Source organism: Moschus berezovskii, chromosome 2, assembly GCF_049115385.1.
Source record: "Moschus berezovskii isolate FMDL1 chromosome 2, NW_MosBer_1.0, whole genome shotgun sequence".
Lineage (NCBI taxonomy): Eukaryota > Metazoa > Chordata > Mammalia > Artiodactyla > Moschidae > Moschus > Moschus berezovskii.
This window is the reverse complement of record NC_142461.1, coordinates 71,756,276-71,773,667: the sequence shown is the minus strand read 5'-3', so window position 1 is coordinate 71,773,667 and position 17,392 is coordinate 71,756,276. Positions and strand designations below refer to the sequence as shown.

The following is a 17,392-nucleotide window of genomic DNA, read 5'->3' as shown; positions in this document are numbered from 1 at the left end:
TTGATTCCTCCTTATCTCAGGCTTTACCTCCCATTCTGTCTTCTTCCCTGGCTCACTTCATTTTGAACACTTGGACCGTCTTTAAATCTGTGGAAGAAAAAAGGCTCATTCTCACCTCAGGGCCTTGACTCTTGCTGTTCTCACTTCCTAGAAGGCTCCCCTTCTTCCTCACTCTCGTCCCTATCTCCTACCATCTTCCAGCCCTCAGTTTTTAAATACTTCCCTGATAGCTCAGTTGGTAAAGAACTCGCCTGCAATGCAGGAGACCCTAGTTCCATTCCTGGGTAAGGAAGATCCACTGGAGAAGGGATAGGCTACCCACTCCAGTATTCTTGGGCTTCCCTCCTGGCTCAGCTGGTAAAAGAATCTGCCTGCAATGTGGGAGACCTGGGTTCACTCCCTGGGTTGGGAAGGTACCCTGAAAAAGGGAAAGGCTACCCCCTCCAGTATCTTGGTCTAGAAAATGCCATGAACTGTACAGTCCATGGGGACACAAAGAGTTGGACACAACTGAGCGACTTTCACTTCTGTCAGAGAAGCCCCTCCTACCTTTTGCCTCCCTCCCATTCAGTCACACCTCCTCCCCATTTCTCAGAGCCCTCTGCTTTATAATTTCTATTGCTCTTAATACAATTTGTATGTTTCTCCACTAAACTGTAAACTCTGCAGCACATAGAACTTCTCCATTTTGTGCCTACTGAACATTAACGGTCAGCATAGTCCCTGCCTTAATAGAATGGGTGAGCAATTCTTACTTGCCAAATGAATGAAAAGCTTAAATTCCATTGCCCAGGCTGGTCTAACATCACTCTATGTGCTTAAATTCCATTGCCCAGGCTGGTCTAACATCACTCTATGTTACCTTCTGGAATAATTAGACATCCTTTCTTAGGAAAAATATTTTTATTTCAGTCACCTATAAGTGAATCCACATGGTTTATCAGAAGATAAACCAAAAGAGAAAAAAGCTATTAACATTATAGGTTTCCCAGGTCGGGGGAGGTCCCAGACCAACACCTAGGAACTGGGTAAAAAGCAAATTACCAGGCCCCGCTCCAGACCACCAAATCAGAGAACTCAGGGGGTGTGGTCCAGCATTCTGTGCTTTGACAAGGATTCCACGGAATTCTGATGCACACTTAGAGAAGTTTAAACGCCATTGTTCTAGGCTTTCTAGTTTTTAACTTTTTTTTAATTAAAAATTTTGGTCCTTAATCCTTGGTTTCATCCTGCAAGTAGAATAATACAATCTAAAACTGCTCCGGAGAGTACTTTTTTCTCCTCAAAGCCACCAAAGGCTTATTTGTGTAAGGTATTTACCTGTACATTCCTGGGAGGGGTGCCTTCCTCGTGGGCACAGGCCTTCCCTCCGGGTGGCCTACAATTTAACCCTTGTGGTAACACTTGTAATGTGCCATGTTGTAACAATACACAAGTGTAACTCAAGAAAAACAAAAACAAAAAACAGTACCAAGGCAGAGGGGCCACGGCGCAAGCCTTTGTTTCACTGTCCTCCAACTGCTCACCCTCCGTAAGTTTTCCAACCAGAAAAGGAGCCGCTCAAGTTATAAAAACGGATGGGTGCCGCTGACAAGGTTTTCAATTAGGCCGTTTTCCCCGGAGCACCGGAGGATAGTTGTGGCTGTGAAAAGCTATTCCAATGCTTCCTCAACCTAGCACAGAAGTAATTGCAATGAAAAACCCCTTCCAGCTTCAGAAGGAGAACTGGAGGTTCGGGCAGACCTACCCGCCCCTACCTGGAGAACACCCGAAGTGGACTACCTCACCTTCGGAATGGGAGCGGCAGCCGGCGGCGCTCCTCACTGCGCATGCTCTGTCCCCCCGCCCGCGCGGAGCCGGAAGGGGGAGCGCCTGAGGCCTAGGCCTGGCCTGGCCGGGGCGTCGGCACCGGCGGCCATCTTGGCTTCCCGGGGAAAGGCGGTGTGAGGGGAAGAAGTTGTAGGGTGGGGGCAGGAGTGAGGAGGAGGGGAGAGAGAGGGGGAGGAGGCCGCGGCGGGGCAGGGCGGGGACTGCCTGCCTGCCCGGGTTGCGGAAGTGGTAGCCGCTGACCGAGCCTGCTTCTCTCGCTACTGCTTCGGCTTCCCGGCTCGCCCCGAGACGGAGAGGGTGGCCCGGCCGTGGATGGTCAGATAGCTTCTACCTCCCGCCGCCCATCCCTGGCCGCAACCGGCACGGAGCAGACGGCGGCAGCAGCAGCAGCAGGCGAGGAGGAAGATGGCGGGACGGCTGCCGGCCTGTGTGGTGGACTGTGGCACGGGGTAAGGGGGCTGATGGGCGGGGGTGGGGAAACTGAGGCTGAGGCAGGAAAATGGCGGGGCCGGGAGGAGGCCGGGAGATGAATGGAGCGGCACCGTGCCGCCGCCGAGGGTGTCAGCCCGGGCCGCGCCGGGCGGCGAGGGGTGGGGCCCGCAGGCAGGGCCTCCCTCAGCCCCCGCGCTTCACCCTCTGGGAGCCGGGCGGCGGCGCGGGGCCCAGAGCCCCCCGGGGGCGCTTCCTCCGCGCGACCCCTCCCGGCGCTTCCCCCGCCGCGGTGGGCAGCGCCGCCCGAGGGGCTGCGGGCACGGTAGCCTCCCCGGGGCCCGCGGTCGCGTGGGGGTGGTCGTCGAGCCCCGCGCCGCCGACCCTCCTTTGCCCCGTGCCCCATCCTGCCTGTAGGTTTGGAGACCGAGGGGAATGGGGCGCGGGGACTGGCCGGGCAAAGAAGCGAGAAAAGAGAAGCGCTCCTTATAGGTTTTGCAAGATTGCTGTGACAACATTCTACCCGGGGTGTGGGTGGGGAAAGGGAAGAATCGGACCCTGAAAATGGGAACCTCGATCGGGGCTTTCATTGGACCACCCACCTCTTCCTTTTCGACTCCCGGTCTTTTTCCATCTCCCACTACGTTCCTACCGGCCAACCAAGTCACATTTTAATTTGAGAGAAAGATGTCATGTGTTACTTCTGTTGCCTCAAAAAAGTCCCCCAGTGAGCAAGCGCGCTGCAACTTCCTTAGTTTTGTCAAAGCCGCTTCCTGCTTTCAGTCTTTTATACCCTTATAAGGTAGTTTTTCGTTTCCAACCTGAACACATCTTATTAGAGCTTTCAAAATCAAGCAGTTTTCAAATAGGCTGAGTTACTGGTGCTAAGTATGAATTTCTGTGAACTTAAAAAATATATTTGCGTTGCATGGACAAGGAGGAAGGGAATTACCCAGGAAAATTAAGTTGTGTAGTTTCATTCTTTGACCATGTCTTAAGGAGAGAAGGAAGGTAATAGAGTTGTAAAGGGAGGTACTTGCTTTTCAAGTTTATTATAGATCTGCAGTGTAGTTTACTAAAGTATATAACGGTGTGGAAATGGTCGTTCTTTTGTATTAATAGGCGTTTTAGAAAGTTATAGCACACTTTATACTAACATAGAAAATATTGCCCATGTTTTAATGCAGAGTTACTGCTTTATGTTTCACTATTGGAAGTGTTTTCTTTTGTGCTTGTGCATGCCGTGCTGATACATGATTACTTCTCCAATTCCCCCAGTTTTGGAGGGGGTTATGAGAAGTAGATTGTCAGCCTTTCCCTTCCCTTTTTACTCTTTAGCAAACTGTTATTACTTAAAGGATGGTATACTCCTCATTCAGTTTGCTCTGTGTGAAATTTCCCCGTAATCCTCATGATCATACTTTTATGAAAGTGTGGCAGTTTGTAAAATCCCAGCCGTGCAGAAGGAAATAACCGATTTATTAATATAATAATAAACCAGTGTCATTTAGCCATGAAACTTCTATGTAGCTTTTTGATGGACGGCTGATTAAAGTTATTTTTCGTAATCCAGTTTTATTTCCTTGAACCATTATGGTTTTTTTTTTTTCCGCCTTCCTTCTTAGTCCAGTTGGTGAGTAGTTTTGTGTTTAGGGTCAGTTTTAAAATTAGATTTGGCAGCTTGACTGAGAAAGAATTTTCAAGTATGTTTTGTTACAGTGAAAAATATTGCTACATAATTAATATTCTATGCTTTAGTAATTATTGCCTTGTCAATAAAATTAGTGTAGATAATTGTTGCCCTAATAAATAGTATGGTAATATCTTAAGTAAAGTGTTAACTTTTTCTCATTTAATTTTTTCCCTTTTGAAATACAATCTTGGTTATGTTTGAATTAGTTTGCTGGGTATTTCATTGAGGTTAACTATCCTTAAGTGACCTCTTTCTGATAGGGCAGCCTTGAGTTTAAAACACAGGCTGAGTGACCAGGAGGTGTGGGGAGAGGGCTTCAATCTATAGTTAGGATGCTGCCCAGGCTGAGTTGTTGAGTTGTGTCCGACTCTTTGTGACCCCGTGGACTGTAGCCTGCCAGGATCCTCTGTCCATGGAATTTTCCAGGCAAGAATACTGGAGTGAGTTGCCATTTTCTCCTCTAGGGGATTTTCCCCACCCGGGGATCAAACCTGTCTCTCCTGCATTGGCAGACGGATTCTTTACCACTGAGCCACCTGGGAATCCGCTTATACTTAGGATATTTTTGCTTTAATGATCAGTTATTGATTATATTACTACATTAGTTTTATGTCATAGGGAGAGGTTGTTAGCTGGACAGTCATGATTTAAATGAAACTGATTAAGAGTTCTTCTTACTTTCTTTTACCATCTGTCACTGTCTGAAATTCCACCTTTAGAGATCCATTTATTTATTTGTTTATTTTTGATTGCCCATGCGGAATGTGAGATCTTAGTTCCCTGAGCAGGGATCGAACTCTTGCTCCCTGCATTGGAAACTCAGTGTTAACCACCAGGGAAGTTCCAGATACACACTTGTGGTTTTCAGAAGACATTTTGGTCTTTCTTGTTGTCTATTAATACAAATCCTGGAAAGTTACACCTTCAACTTCAATAGCAAATAGAAGACAGCTCATTGAAATTGGACCTTTGATAAGCATCTGTAAATAAGCCCTTAATAGAGAGTTTTATGTTCCAGAGTACTGTAGTTTTCCAGATGCAAATTATGCACCTACAAAGTGTGTGTTCTTTTGTACTTTAGAGAATGTATTCATCAACCACAATTACCCATTTACATAAGTGAAAAATTATAACGAGTTCAGATACTCATTCCATTTCATTATATAAGATAAGCAAAAGGTGATGAAAAGAATGGCCGTCTATGACATTTGGTGGGCTTAGGTAAGAAAAGCTGTAAAACTTAGGAAACAATGAAGTTTAATCTCCAAATTTGGGGATCCTCCGTTCCGTTCCGTCGCTCAGTCGTGTCCGACTCTATGCGACCCCGTGGACTGTAGCCTACCAGGCTTCTCCGTCCATGGGATTCTCCAGGCAAGAATACTGGAGTGGGTTACCGTTTCCTTCTCCAGGGGATCTTCCCGACCCAGGGATCGAACCCGGGTCTCCCGCATTGGAGGCAGACGCTTTAACCTCTGAGCCACCAGGGAAGCCCTCCAGTGATCCTTTATTTCAGCGTGAGATAAAGAATCACCTAAGCAAGGAGATCCAACCAATCCATTCTAAAGGAGATCAGTCCTGGATGTTCATTGGAAGGACTGATGCTAAAGCTGAAGTTCCAATACTTTGGCCACCTCATGCAAAGAGTTGACTCACTGGAAAAGAGTCTGATGCTGGGAGGGATTGGGGGCAGGAGGAGAAGGGGACGACAGAGGATGAGATGGCTGGATGGCATCACCGACTTGATGGACATGAGTTTGAGTGAACTCTGGGAGTTGGTGATGGACAGGGAGGCCTGGCGTGCCGTGATTCATGGGGTCGCAGAGTCAGACACGACTGAGCAACTGAACTGAAGCACAGATCATAAAAGAAAGTAACTCCTTTAAAAAATAATTTAGAAAAAAAATACTTCTTTCATATTGATACTATGTCTACATACTTTTGGGTGGAATCTGTATTGGAATAGTAATGTAAAATAAAATTTGGGAACAGATTGTTATTGATAGAGCAGGTTGCTTAAGAACTAAGGTGCGGACTCAAATAGGCTCACCATTTCCTCAGTGGTGCGGAAAACGTTTTTTTTAAGCATTTAAAAAATATTGTAATACTTGTAAAGTTAAGATTATCCTGAGTTATCTTTTGCATATTTTCCCCCAGAATTCTTCAACATTCAAGCCATATTAAAGGAACTCCTTACATGCTTTTTATTTTGTTATAGCTTATTTGCAGAGCTGTGCATTGTGAAATTTCTTTCCCCTTTAATGTCTTTCCTTTTTTTTCTGTAATAAATACTGTACTGGTAAATTATTTCTATTAGCAGAGTTTTTATAGTCTTATTGTGCATATATCCAAGAGCTCTTGGATATATTTGGATCTAGAATCAGTTAAGCAGTTTTCCTAGTTGAGTTAAACTTCTTGGCCATCCTGAAATGTAAGCATAAGTATTTTGTTGGAGTTGGTGGATGAGGAACTTACGTTTATCCTGTAGTCACATTCTAGCTATTAGTACAGATAGGGTGGTCATGTTTGAGAGCAGTGAGGAAGAGCTGAGTGAGTGGGAGAAAATATAATTGGGAAGTCCATGTTTCTTACATAAATTCTGTGTGTAGTATGTAATAATAAGGCTATTTTTCCGGTTGTCTTGAAGAGCAGAAACAGTCACAGTATCTGGTTGTTACCAAAACATTCATTAAAATTCTTTACTACTTCATGTTTCTTGTTTTGCATGTTAAATATAACATACATGCTCCTGTTGAAAAGTCAGATTCTTACTTGGTTTTGTCTAAAATCTCTTTTTCCTTTCCTTTCCTTCCCTTCCAGTCTTCTTCTGCCTGCCAATTTTGTGTTGGAATATTGACTTTGCATTGGGTATATGTTTTATCTAATGAACTTTTCAGCCTTATTGTAAAAGAGTTTGGGAATTTTAAGCACAGAAGGGAAAGATCCACTAGTGGAGGATCTGTTGGTCAGGCTTTTTACTTATTTAATCTTGTGACAGCTATTTTTACTCCATCTTACAAGTGACAAATAGGATAGAGAATTTACTTTTGAGTTGCTATTTGTATTTAAGTTTATTTTATTATTATTATTTTTTGTATTTAAGCCCCATGTTCTTTCTGTTAATACTGTGGGGACTCCTCTTAGGAACTATGCACATTGATTATTTGTATTGGTGAAGTTAACTCTTTTCTTGCTTAAAGTAATCTTACTTAAAAAATCCTAGCCTTGCTAATTAGAGAAACCTTTCTGTGCAAAATCTGACTTACTTTAGATTTTTTTTTCTGGGTATGTGAATTCCCCGACTTTTTTTTTTTTGTCACTTTGTTTTAGAAATGATTAAATTTAATCTCCAGAAAAAATTTACAGGTTGTTTATCAGGAAATACTAACAGCTAACATTTACCAAGAATTATGTGTCAAGTGTTGTGCTAAATGTTCTCTGTTATCTCATTTACTTTTCATATTGGCTTGAGAAGTATTGCCTCCGTTTTTAGACTGGAAAATGTAGGTTTAGAGAAGTTAAACTACTTGACCCAAGGTGTTGCAGCAAATACCTGTGGTAGAGACACTACTATGGAAGTCTCCTTACATAGAGGATGAGCTTTTGACAATTTTGAATCATTTAGATATTTTTTGAAAGAGAAATATATGTTGTTAAAAAGGCAGAAAGCAATGTAACTTAAGAATTACTTGCACAGGTAGAAAAAGTGGTGTTGTCATTACCAAGGCTAACTATATACTTAGCAGGGGGCTTTCCTGGTGGTCAGTGGTAAAGAATCTGCTTGCAGTGCAGGAGACCCGGGTTCAGTATTCTTCTCGGGAGTATCTTATGGACAAGGAGCATGGCCATCTACAGTCCATAGCGTTGCAAAGATCCAACATGACTGAGCGACTAACACTTAAATACTTAGCAGGTCAGAAACTCTTGGAATCATAATGAAAATGTGTAGTACAATCAGCTCTCAAGAATCTTAATGAGATGAGTGAAAAATCATTAAAAAGAAATTAGAGAAGCTTCGCTCGTTGTCCAGAGGTTAAGAGTCTGCCTTCCAGTGCAGAGCATTTGGGTTTCTAACCCTAGTTGGGGAACTAAGATCCCACCTCAAGGCAACTACTGAGCCCTTTTCCTAGTGTCACAGTTAAGACCTGACAGCCATAAGTAAATAAATATTTTTTAAAAAAGGAATTAAGAGGATGTATAAGACTGCACTTAATCAAATGTTAAGATATTTCCTTTTTTGGCAATAGTAATTCCTGTCCTGTAGGTTAGTAAGGAAAGAAGGATTATTGTGGCCAGGATGAGTCGAGGAACTTGTAGTGGAGATAGGATATGAATTCTTCCTTTAAGGATTTGGGTTGAGGCAGGGTAAGGAAAAGCATATATAGTGGAGCGGGGGAGAACTGTTTGTGTGTAGTCCTCTTAGCATATGTTGCACCACTTCCCCTGCCTTATGAATTGAAGTCTGTCATAACAGTGCAGATCTAGATTATGTAATGTGAAAAGGTACTAACACTTATTGAGCTCTTGTGTATCAGGTGTTCATTATATGGCAGGAAAGCGTTGATCAAAATAATTTTACTTGATAGGGCATAATAATCTAGTACACAGATGAGTGAATGTTGAAAATAGGGTTTTTAGAGTGTTTCTGGAGGAATGGAATTTAGTTGGATCAGGTGTAGAGATATTTGGGGTGAACTTACTGGACTTGCTGCATAGTAGGAACCTGAATCATTGTTGAGTGAATGAGTGAATGAATGAGTGAATGAGCAATAATTGGGATATGGGTTTTTAAAAGTGCATCAGGAACACCTTTTGCCCAGTGGTTCACAATCCTATGGATTGGGCCTAGGAGCATTTATTTACATGGGCTCCCTGTGTGATTTTTAAGCACCTGTCTCAGTACCTGCTTTGCAGGAATTCTGAAACAGGGTGTTGGCAGTGGGAATGGAGAAGAGATCAATTTGGGAAAAGTTGCTGCTTTTGTTTGTACCTTTCTTTTGGCAGTTATATTGTTTTGTATATTTTATTTATGGTTAGCAAGGGATTTGTAGTCAGAGCTATTTTTGAGTTCAAGCTCTACCATTTTCTAGCTGTGTGACCGTGTACACTTCAGATTCTACAGATACTGGTTTTGTTACTTGGAGATCATAGTATCTTACGGGGTTTTTGTTTTTAGAGATAATGCATGAAGATGGTTCAACCCAGTGCTTGGCATATAGTAAGAGTTCAGTGCATTGTAATCATTACAGTTATCAGTTAGCTCTTTTTATTGAATTGAAAAGTTCTTAAGGAAAGGAAGACATTGTCTTATGCTTCTTACTTCCTGCAGGCTTTGTCTACCATAGTTTTTTGCTCAGTCATAATATTTTTGTTGATTTGAAAGATGGAGGTATAGTTAGGGCTTGGCAGTTGTTTCTAGTGTATTGTAAATAGGAATCAATGAAGATTCCAGATTGTGAGTTTGGAGTGAGACCTGAAGGAGTTGGTTTTAAGAAGCTGAGTAAGGTTGAAATTTGAATTTGTGAGCTATAATTGGAAATGTTCCAAGAGAAGTTAGACATATAGGAACTTTAGGAATGAAGGTGGGGATTTGGCAGTCACCATTATAATTTTTAAATTGAAGCTAATAAGATGACAATTTAAAGAGAGGACAGAAAGGTTGAATATTTATCTTCTTTTTTTTTTTTTTTAAAAAAAATCTTGGCTATGTGGTCTGGCTTCTTAAACATCACAGAAAGAAGAGTAAGAGAGCTCTGTGGCTTGACATGGTGAGTGATCTCATCCCACTTCTTAAGAGGCAAAGTGCTTAGAAGAGTTTAGCTCAAGGTGGGCTAAATTTTCCTCCACAGTGTTTCTCCTAGTCCAGAGTGCTCTAGTCTGGGATGGTTAAAATGTTTCTTTAGGCAATATATTTTCTGAAACAAAATTCCCTTGTAATAAAAGCATTGGAATGCTCACCTGCAGTTCTTTAGGAACTTGTAGCCTCTTTTATGATACTGTAGTCTATAATAGCCACTAACATGGAGGTAAGAGCGAAGCAGTTAAGTAATAATAGCATTACATTAGCATGCTTTCTAACTTACCAAGAACTTAATAATTCATGAATTATTAAGAAACAGTGCAAGATAGGATGATGTTATTGGATTAATGTTTTAAATTTGGTTCCTGAGTATGGCACCGATTAATACTCTTGTGTGTTGCTTGTTTTGTGTCTTTGTGCTTGGTCACTCAGTTGTGTCTGACTCTGCAGCCCCGTGGGCTGTAGCTCGCCAGGCTCCTCTGTCCACGGAATTTTCCAGGCAAGAATACTGGAGCAGGTTGCCATTTCCTACTCCAGGGGATCTTCCCGACATAGGGATTGAACCCACATCTCTTGTGGCTCCTGCATTGGCAGACAGATTCTTTGCCACTAGCACCAGCAAGAAAGCTCTTTATATCTTTATTCATGCCTTTATATCATAAAATATATGAAAGGTGCCTGCATAACTGATTAATACCAGTGGAGAAAGACAAATAGTATCTTAATTTTTTGCAAAGGACAAAATCTTATGGAATTTTAATAATTTTCTTTCAACTTCTTTCCAAACTGTTCATTTAAACACAAGTCATTCCTATATAATCTTTGCAACCAGGAAGGGAAGAGCCTTGACTATATCTGGTCACATATATTCTTTTTCACTCCTACTCCTTCTCTCCTTCCTACTTATAAGCCATACCCCAAAGAACATTTTCTTCATTTATATTAATTCCGAGCATTCCTTGAAGGCTTCTTGCCCTTTGTGAAAGCGCGATACTTTTGAGAAGGATGTCTTTAACACTTTTTCGGTTATAATAATTAGTGCAAATGAAAGGTGGCTAGAAGAAGGGTACGTCTTCAAAAGGGGAACTAGGATGCAAAATACCTTAGAGTTTAGAGTTGGTTTGGAAGCTGTATATAAATATAAACTATGTTTTTAATATTGGTCTATGATAAAACACAAATGTTTGCTTACTTAAAGTTTTAGAATTCAGTATAATTAAATACAGTGCACTTTTTCTTCTGCTATAAGCATTTTAAAAATTAGGTTACTTTGAGGCTGTAAAAATAGTATTTAATGTTTATTTGTAACGCTTCACTTACACTTTAGTGAATTAAGAAAACTGCCTAATTACTCACGCAGAATTTTGGAGCTAAAAAAGACTTTGAAAAATAATTTAATTCACTCTTTATTTACAAATTAAAGAGGTCCAGAGTTGAGAAATGTCTTTCAAGGCCCTTGTAAGGGTTTTATTTCTGAGATAATTTTTAATAACAGTTTCAGAAACTTTGCTAAATAGGTACTATTTATAATTATCTTTTTAAAGATGAGGAATGTGAGGTATGGTGAGCTTATTAAGTAACTTGCTCAGTTAAGTAGTAGTCTAGAATTTGAGCCCTGTGGCAGTCTGACTCCAGGGCCCACTGCTGTTCTACCCTAACTTGGGATATATTCAACAGGGATAGTTAAATTGTTAACCCAGTTTTTTGAAAAGTGTTCAAAGTTTAAGCTACATATTTAGAAAAGTAAATTTCTACTTTTATTTCTCTATCAAAAAAACTTACAGGATACTGTGTATTTATATATGGTTTCGCTGGGTCATCGTTGCTACTTGCAAACTTTCCTAGTTGCAGCGAGTGGGGGCTACTCCATCACCATGGCGGGCTTCTCATTGCGGTGGCTTCTCTTGTTGCAGAGTACAGGCTCTAGGCACATGGGCTTCAACAGTTGGGGCTGGCATGCTCTAGAACATGGGCTCAGTAGTTGTGGTGCATGGGCTTAAGTTGCCTGCGGCATGTGGAATCCTTCTGGACCAGGGATCTAAGTGGTGTCCCCTGCATTGGCAGGTGGACTGCTATCCACTGTACAACCAGGGAAGTCCTAAATTTCTACTTTACAACTGCATTTTTTGGTGAGGGACGCAGGACTGTGCTGGGTCTTCCTTTCAGGGCACAGGCTTTCCCTAGTTACGGCCCAAGAGGGTTCCTCTAGTTGCATTGTACAGACAGAGTTGCCCTCTGCTTCTGGGGTCTTAATTCCCTGATCAGGGATCTAACCCCAAGTACCCAGCATTGAAAGCAGAATTCTTAACCACTGGACTGCCAGGAATGTCCCAGAACTGCTAATTTTGGACAAATATGAAATACATAGGGAGGTCTTTGTGACCAGTTCATTGATTTTACTAACTGGAAACACATGTAAATTGCATAGCATAGAATATTTAGCCTCATGAATATTATAAGGACATATATTGTGTTTAACATAATAAAACTGACAATTGTTGGTTAATACAGGACAGCTCAATTAAGGAAATGATGTCTAATTACATATAACTTTAAAATGAAGATGAGCATATTTGTTAAGCTGCAATTTGAAGATAAATAATTGATGCATTTAAAAAGTCCTTCCTCATTAATGATGGCATAAAACACAGAAATAAAACGGTTAGAATCTAGGACTATAAAAATGATTTTTGTATTAGACTCAGAGGACTTAATACACATTTGCAATATGCATTAGGAATACAGTCTTAAGAGTAAAGTTTATAATCATAAGACATTAATGTCCAGTGGTGGACACTTCACTCATGACTTTTTGATCCCATGGTCCATGTTCTTACCTCCCTACTATTGTAAAGGTATTAAGTTTTAGCTCTAGAAGAACTGAAAGAGTATTTCTGTTGATATTTAGGAGTCCAGATTCTTCTAGTCACCGGTCTTGTACATGTTTTTGTGTCAGGTTAAATAGTGAGTTTCATGTAGTGAGAAGAGCATTGGATGAAATTGGAAATGCTCTTTAAATAATTGCTAGTTATCTTCATAGCTAACATTCTCTGTTAACTAGATATTACCTTCTTGTTCTGAAAGTTCCTTAACACTACAGTGTAAAGAAAGCTATAGCTAAGCTGAGAATTAAGGTATTATGAAATTTGACATTGGGATTCATTTGTATGCCTTTTTTTCATTTAAAATTTGAAAATTATTTGTTTTGTAAAAATCTCTATGTGTACGCTTTACTTTGTTTTTATTACATTAAGGGTGGAAGCTGATCATTCATACTGAGGTAAAATTCTTTCAACTTTAATGGTTCTCACTACCAAGAAATTTTGGAAAATGGATTGTACTAAGTTATTAAGGTTCTTTGTACTCTAAAGTTCTAGGGTCTAGGGTCTTTTATTTGTTTTGTTGTATGGTTTAAAATTGTTGAAACATTTAAAGTTAAAACTCTACTGCTGTTTTTCCCTTATGTAGTCTATAGACTCAAATGTACCATACTTAGTATAATAAATTCAGTTTATTCTTTTCTGGAATGATTTTTGTCCTAGCTTTCTATTCAGGTCATTTTTTTCAAAGATTCTCTTTAATATTCTCATTTAATGGTTTAATGTCAGCAACTAATTGAGATCTTTCAGTAGTTTTTGCTGTGCTATGTTTTTCAAAACAAAGAAAAATGAACCATTGTATTAAGTAAAAAAAAGTACTTTTGTCAACTAATGTTTTTAATAAGGAAATATGAATTTGTAGAATTAAAAGTAATACCGAATATTTGAGGTGCTACTGCTTTTATATTACATGCATCACTGACGTTACTCTTTAAAAATATTGTTTGATAAATAAGTTTATTCCTTTTAGAAAGATATAGTGAGTAATATAACATATACCCCTATTTATCAGAATCATTACCTGGTAAAATTTTATATTTGTTTCATCTCTTTGTTTTTTAAGAATAAGAGAACATTATAAATGACTCTCCTCAAGCCCACTTTTCCCCTGCCTGGAAACATTTAGGACTACAATAAATTAACTATTTTTTGTATAAAATTCTTTTTTTTTTTGCTGTTCATTTCTATTAGTTCGTGTCTATCAATCACTCCTGACTTGATTACATTTCCACTACTGCTCTTCTAGTCACTTTGATATAATTTCAGAAGTGCTTTTGAACTCTCTGTTTTATTGTATTCCTTTCTCAAAGCAATTTCTAACCTTGCTGCTGAAAACCAGCATTGTAGATTTTTTTCTCATTGCTACCTCAGTCCAGGGAGATTTTTCTGTATATTTAACTTGCTTCCCTGGGCCACAAAGGAAAAAATTTGGTTTAATTTTTCTGAGTATTATATTGCCCTTATCAATTTCATAAACTTAATATAGCTTTGTCTTTTTCATTTTATGGTCTCTTTAAAAACAATTTAGAAATGACACTTTCTTTTTACTAAGTATAGGAAAGCTTAAAGAAGAAGAGTCATGATTTCACTACCCAGGTAACCCAGTGACATGTTTTAAATTAAAGTAATATATATGCCTGTTTGTGTGTGAATTATCTCTGGAATACATAAATGATTGACTTTTGGGGTAGCAATGGACTGATTAGTAGATCGGCCTTGTAGGGAAACTTTGTGTGTGGTAGAGATACTAACTTTAGTACTTCCTGTTTTATTAAAATTTTTATCATGTGCTAGTGTTACCTATTCAGAAATTCTTTTAAAAATAATTTATGTGTATGGTTAGACTGTTTAAGACAAGTGTTAATTTGAAAAACAAAATTCTGACATCCTGCTATCTGTAGGTAATCAGACTTTACTATTTCTTCTGTAGACTTTCAGAAGAAACCATGTGTATATATTCTAGTGCTATATAATAGAATTATTCTTGATGTGTAATTTTATTTCTACTCTACATGTATGTGTAAATTTTTGTTTACACTTGACAAAAATACTTGACATGAAAATATCAGGGTGTTCACAACATGTATTTTTCCCTGTTTAGAACTAGGTTTGAAAGTATTTTTGAGACATTTTAAAGTAACAGTAATGTAATTAATACTAAAATACACACACATGTACACGCACAGGCACATACATACACACACACCATTTATTAAGAAATAGCAAGTTGGAAGGCTTTAGGACTCCTACTAATTTTGCCTTGGAATCATGCTGTGAAAATCATATGTGTCCAAAAGGGCTGATGAAAATGGAAGATTTGAAAAGCACCTTTGAAGAAAGAAATGACTAGGATAAAACAAAAACAACAATGAAAAGAAGATGGAGCATTTATAAGTGCTAGAGTTTATGTTTCTGTTTCCAAATACAATTTTCAACTTTATAATCATTATTCTTTCTGCTTCAGACATAACAGTGTATTGCAGGAGTTGAGGATTAAGAAAGTAAACTGTGGGTATCTAGATGAGTCTGAGACGGTAAATAGGTGTCAGATCATACATAGCTTGTTGAGTAGTCTTCAAACCAGTGACATTCATTGAGGTGTTCTAAAAAGCAGAGCCTTGGTATGTTGTACTGTTAATCCATGTGTGTGTGTGCAAGTCGCTCAGTTGTGTCTAACTCTTTGCGATCCCATGGACTATACAGTCCAGGGCAGAATACTGGAGTGGGTAGTCTTTCCCTTCTCCAGGGGATCATACCAACTCAGGGATCAATCTCAGGTCTCCCCCATTGCAGGCGGATTCTTTACCAGCTGAGCCACAAGGGAAGCCCCTGTTAATCCATGCTTGACATTTAACTGTTAATAGGCACATGCATTTAAGACTGTTATTTTTTCTTGATGAATTTATCCATATATTATCATAAAATTTCTCTTTTATCTCTGGTATTACTCTTTTTCTTAAAAGTTTCATTTGATGTTAATATAGCCACTTCAGACTTACTCTTACTATTTGCCTTTCATCCATCTTTTTTCATTCTCCATCTTTATATTTACAGTGTGTACCATGCTCCCTCCCTCTCTCTTTCTTCCTTTCTTCTCTTCCTTTTTGTTTCATCTATTCTGATTGTCTGTCCCCTTTAATCGGAGAATATAGTTTTATTACATTTAATGTAATAATTAGTATAGTTGGATTTGGGTACGCCATTTTAATTTTTACTTAGAGTGAATAATTTAAAACTTTATGCAGAGTAGAACCCTTGCATTTCCGTAGATTTATCAATACTAACTCTCTTGCCATTCCCTCTACCTTACTGTCCTTCTATGGTATAGTTATCATGAGTGTTACATCTATATATATAACCCCACAAGACAATTTAATTTTTGCTTTAAATACTCAAAAGTATGTCAAAAATTAAGCAGAAAAAAGTCTCATTTACCTGTTTACCATTTCTAATGTTTTCATTAATAACACAGTTTCCCCTCTGTTGTCATTTCCCCTCAGCCTGAAGAACTTTCTTTAGCTCAGGTTTGATGGCAATGGGTTTTCTTTTACTAGAAAAATGTCTTTATTTCGCTTTCATTGTTGAAGAATATTTTCGCTCTTAAAGATTTCTGGGTTGACTGTTTTTGTACCTCTTTCAGACTTAAGAAATACGACTTCACTGTTTTTTGACTTCCATAGTTTCTCATAATAAGGTGCTGGTAATTTGAATTTTTTGTTCCTGTTATTGGGGCGTTTTTTCTCTGGCTGCTTTTAGGATTTTTCTTTATCTTTGATTTTTAGTAGTTTACTTATGACATCCCTAAGGTTTCTTTGGGTTTTTCTGTGTTTCCCCACTTCCTCTCTCCTAGCCACTTCCCTCCCATCCTCCTCCTTCCCACCCTTCAGAAACTTCATTGTGTTACCTTTCATTTTTTGTTCCCTAAGTCTCTGAGGTCTGTTCTTTTCTCTTTGTGTCTATCTTTTTAATGTTTTTCCTCTCTCTTTTCAGATTGGATAATTTTTACTGATCTGCCTTCAAATTCACTGATCATTTCCTCTTTTGTCTCTATTTTGCTTTGCTCATCCAGAGAACTTTTTGTACCTGTCATTGCATTTTTCAGTTATTTCCATTTGCTCTTTTTACAGTTTTAGTTTCTTTGTTATTTATTATCAGTCATTACTACTTCATTGTGATAGTCACAGCTGCTTTCATGGCTTTATCTGATAATTCTGACATTGGATTATTTCATCTTCTGCTGAGTGTCTTTTCCTTGGAAAATGGGTTATATTTTCCTGATTCTTCATATTAATAGAATAATTTTGGTGTGTATGAATTAACCAACCTTTTTTAATTTGTTCTCTTGTTGATGAATATATGCTTTGCTTCCAGTTTGGGGCCATTACGAATAATGCTCTTGTGAACTGCTGCTGCTGCTGCTGCTAAGTCACTTCAGTTGTGTCCAACTCTGTGTGACCCCATAGACGGAAGCCCACCAGGCTCCCCTGTCCCTGGGATTCTCCAGGCAAGAACATTGGAGTGGGTTGCCATTTCCTTCTCCAATGTGTGAAAGTGAAAAGTGAAAGTGAAGTTGCTCAGTCGTGTCCGACTCTTAGCGACCCCACGGACTGCAGCCCACCAGGCTCCTCCATCCATGGGATTTTCTAGGCAAGAGTACTGGAGTGGCTTGCCATTGCCTTCTTGCTCTTGTGAACAAATGTGCACATATCTTTGTGTGGACATATGTTTTTATTTTTCTTGGGTGTATTCCAGAAGTAGAATCGC

The 17,392-nt window shown here is 39.3% G+C and overlaps 1 protein-coding gene and 1 long non-coding RNA gene across 4 annotated transcripts in view; one reads left to right on the top strand and one right to left on the bottom strand.

The window, feature by feature from the left end:
- The window catches only part of LOC129537515 (uncharacterized), a 122,831-nt gene extending 119,904 nt beyond the window's left edge, over positions 1 to 2,927 (bottom strand). For 2 of the 3 annotated variants that reach the window (XR_016035515.1, XR_016035516.1), the window contains exon 1: positions 2,862 to 2,927. This is a non-coding gene — a long non-coding RNA (uncharacterized LOC129537515). Of the gene's footprint in view, positions 1 to 1,787; positions 1,971 to 2,861 lie in introns of those variants that run through there. The other variant, XR_016035517.1, reaches the window with a different exon arrangement.
- Positions 2,005 to 17,392, top strand: part of ACTR3 (actin related protein 3) — a 49,462-nt gene continuing 34,074 nt past the window's right edge. The window contains exon 1 of the mRNA XM_055396927.2: positions 2,005 to 2,279. Within this exon, the coding sequence (XP_055252902.1) occupies positions 2,236 to 2,279 (44 nt within the window). The 5' untranslated portion in view covers positions 2,005 to 2,235. The remainder of the gene's footprint in view (positions 2,280 to 17,392) is intronic.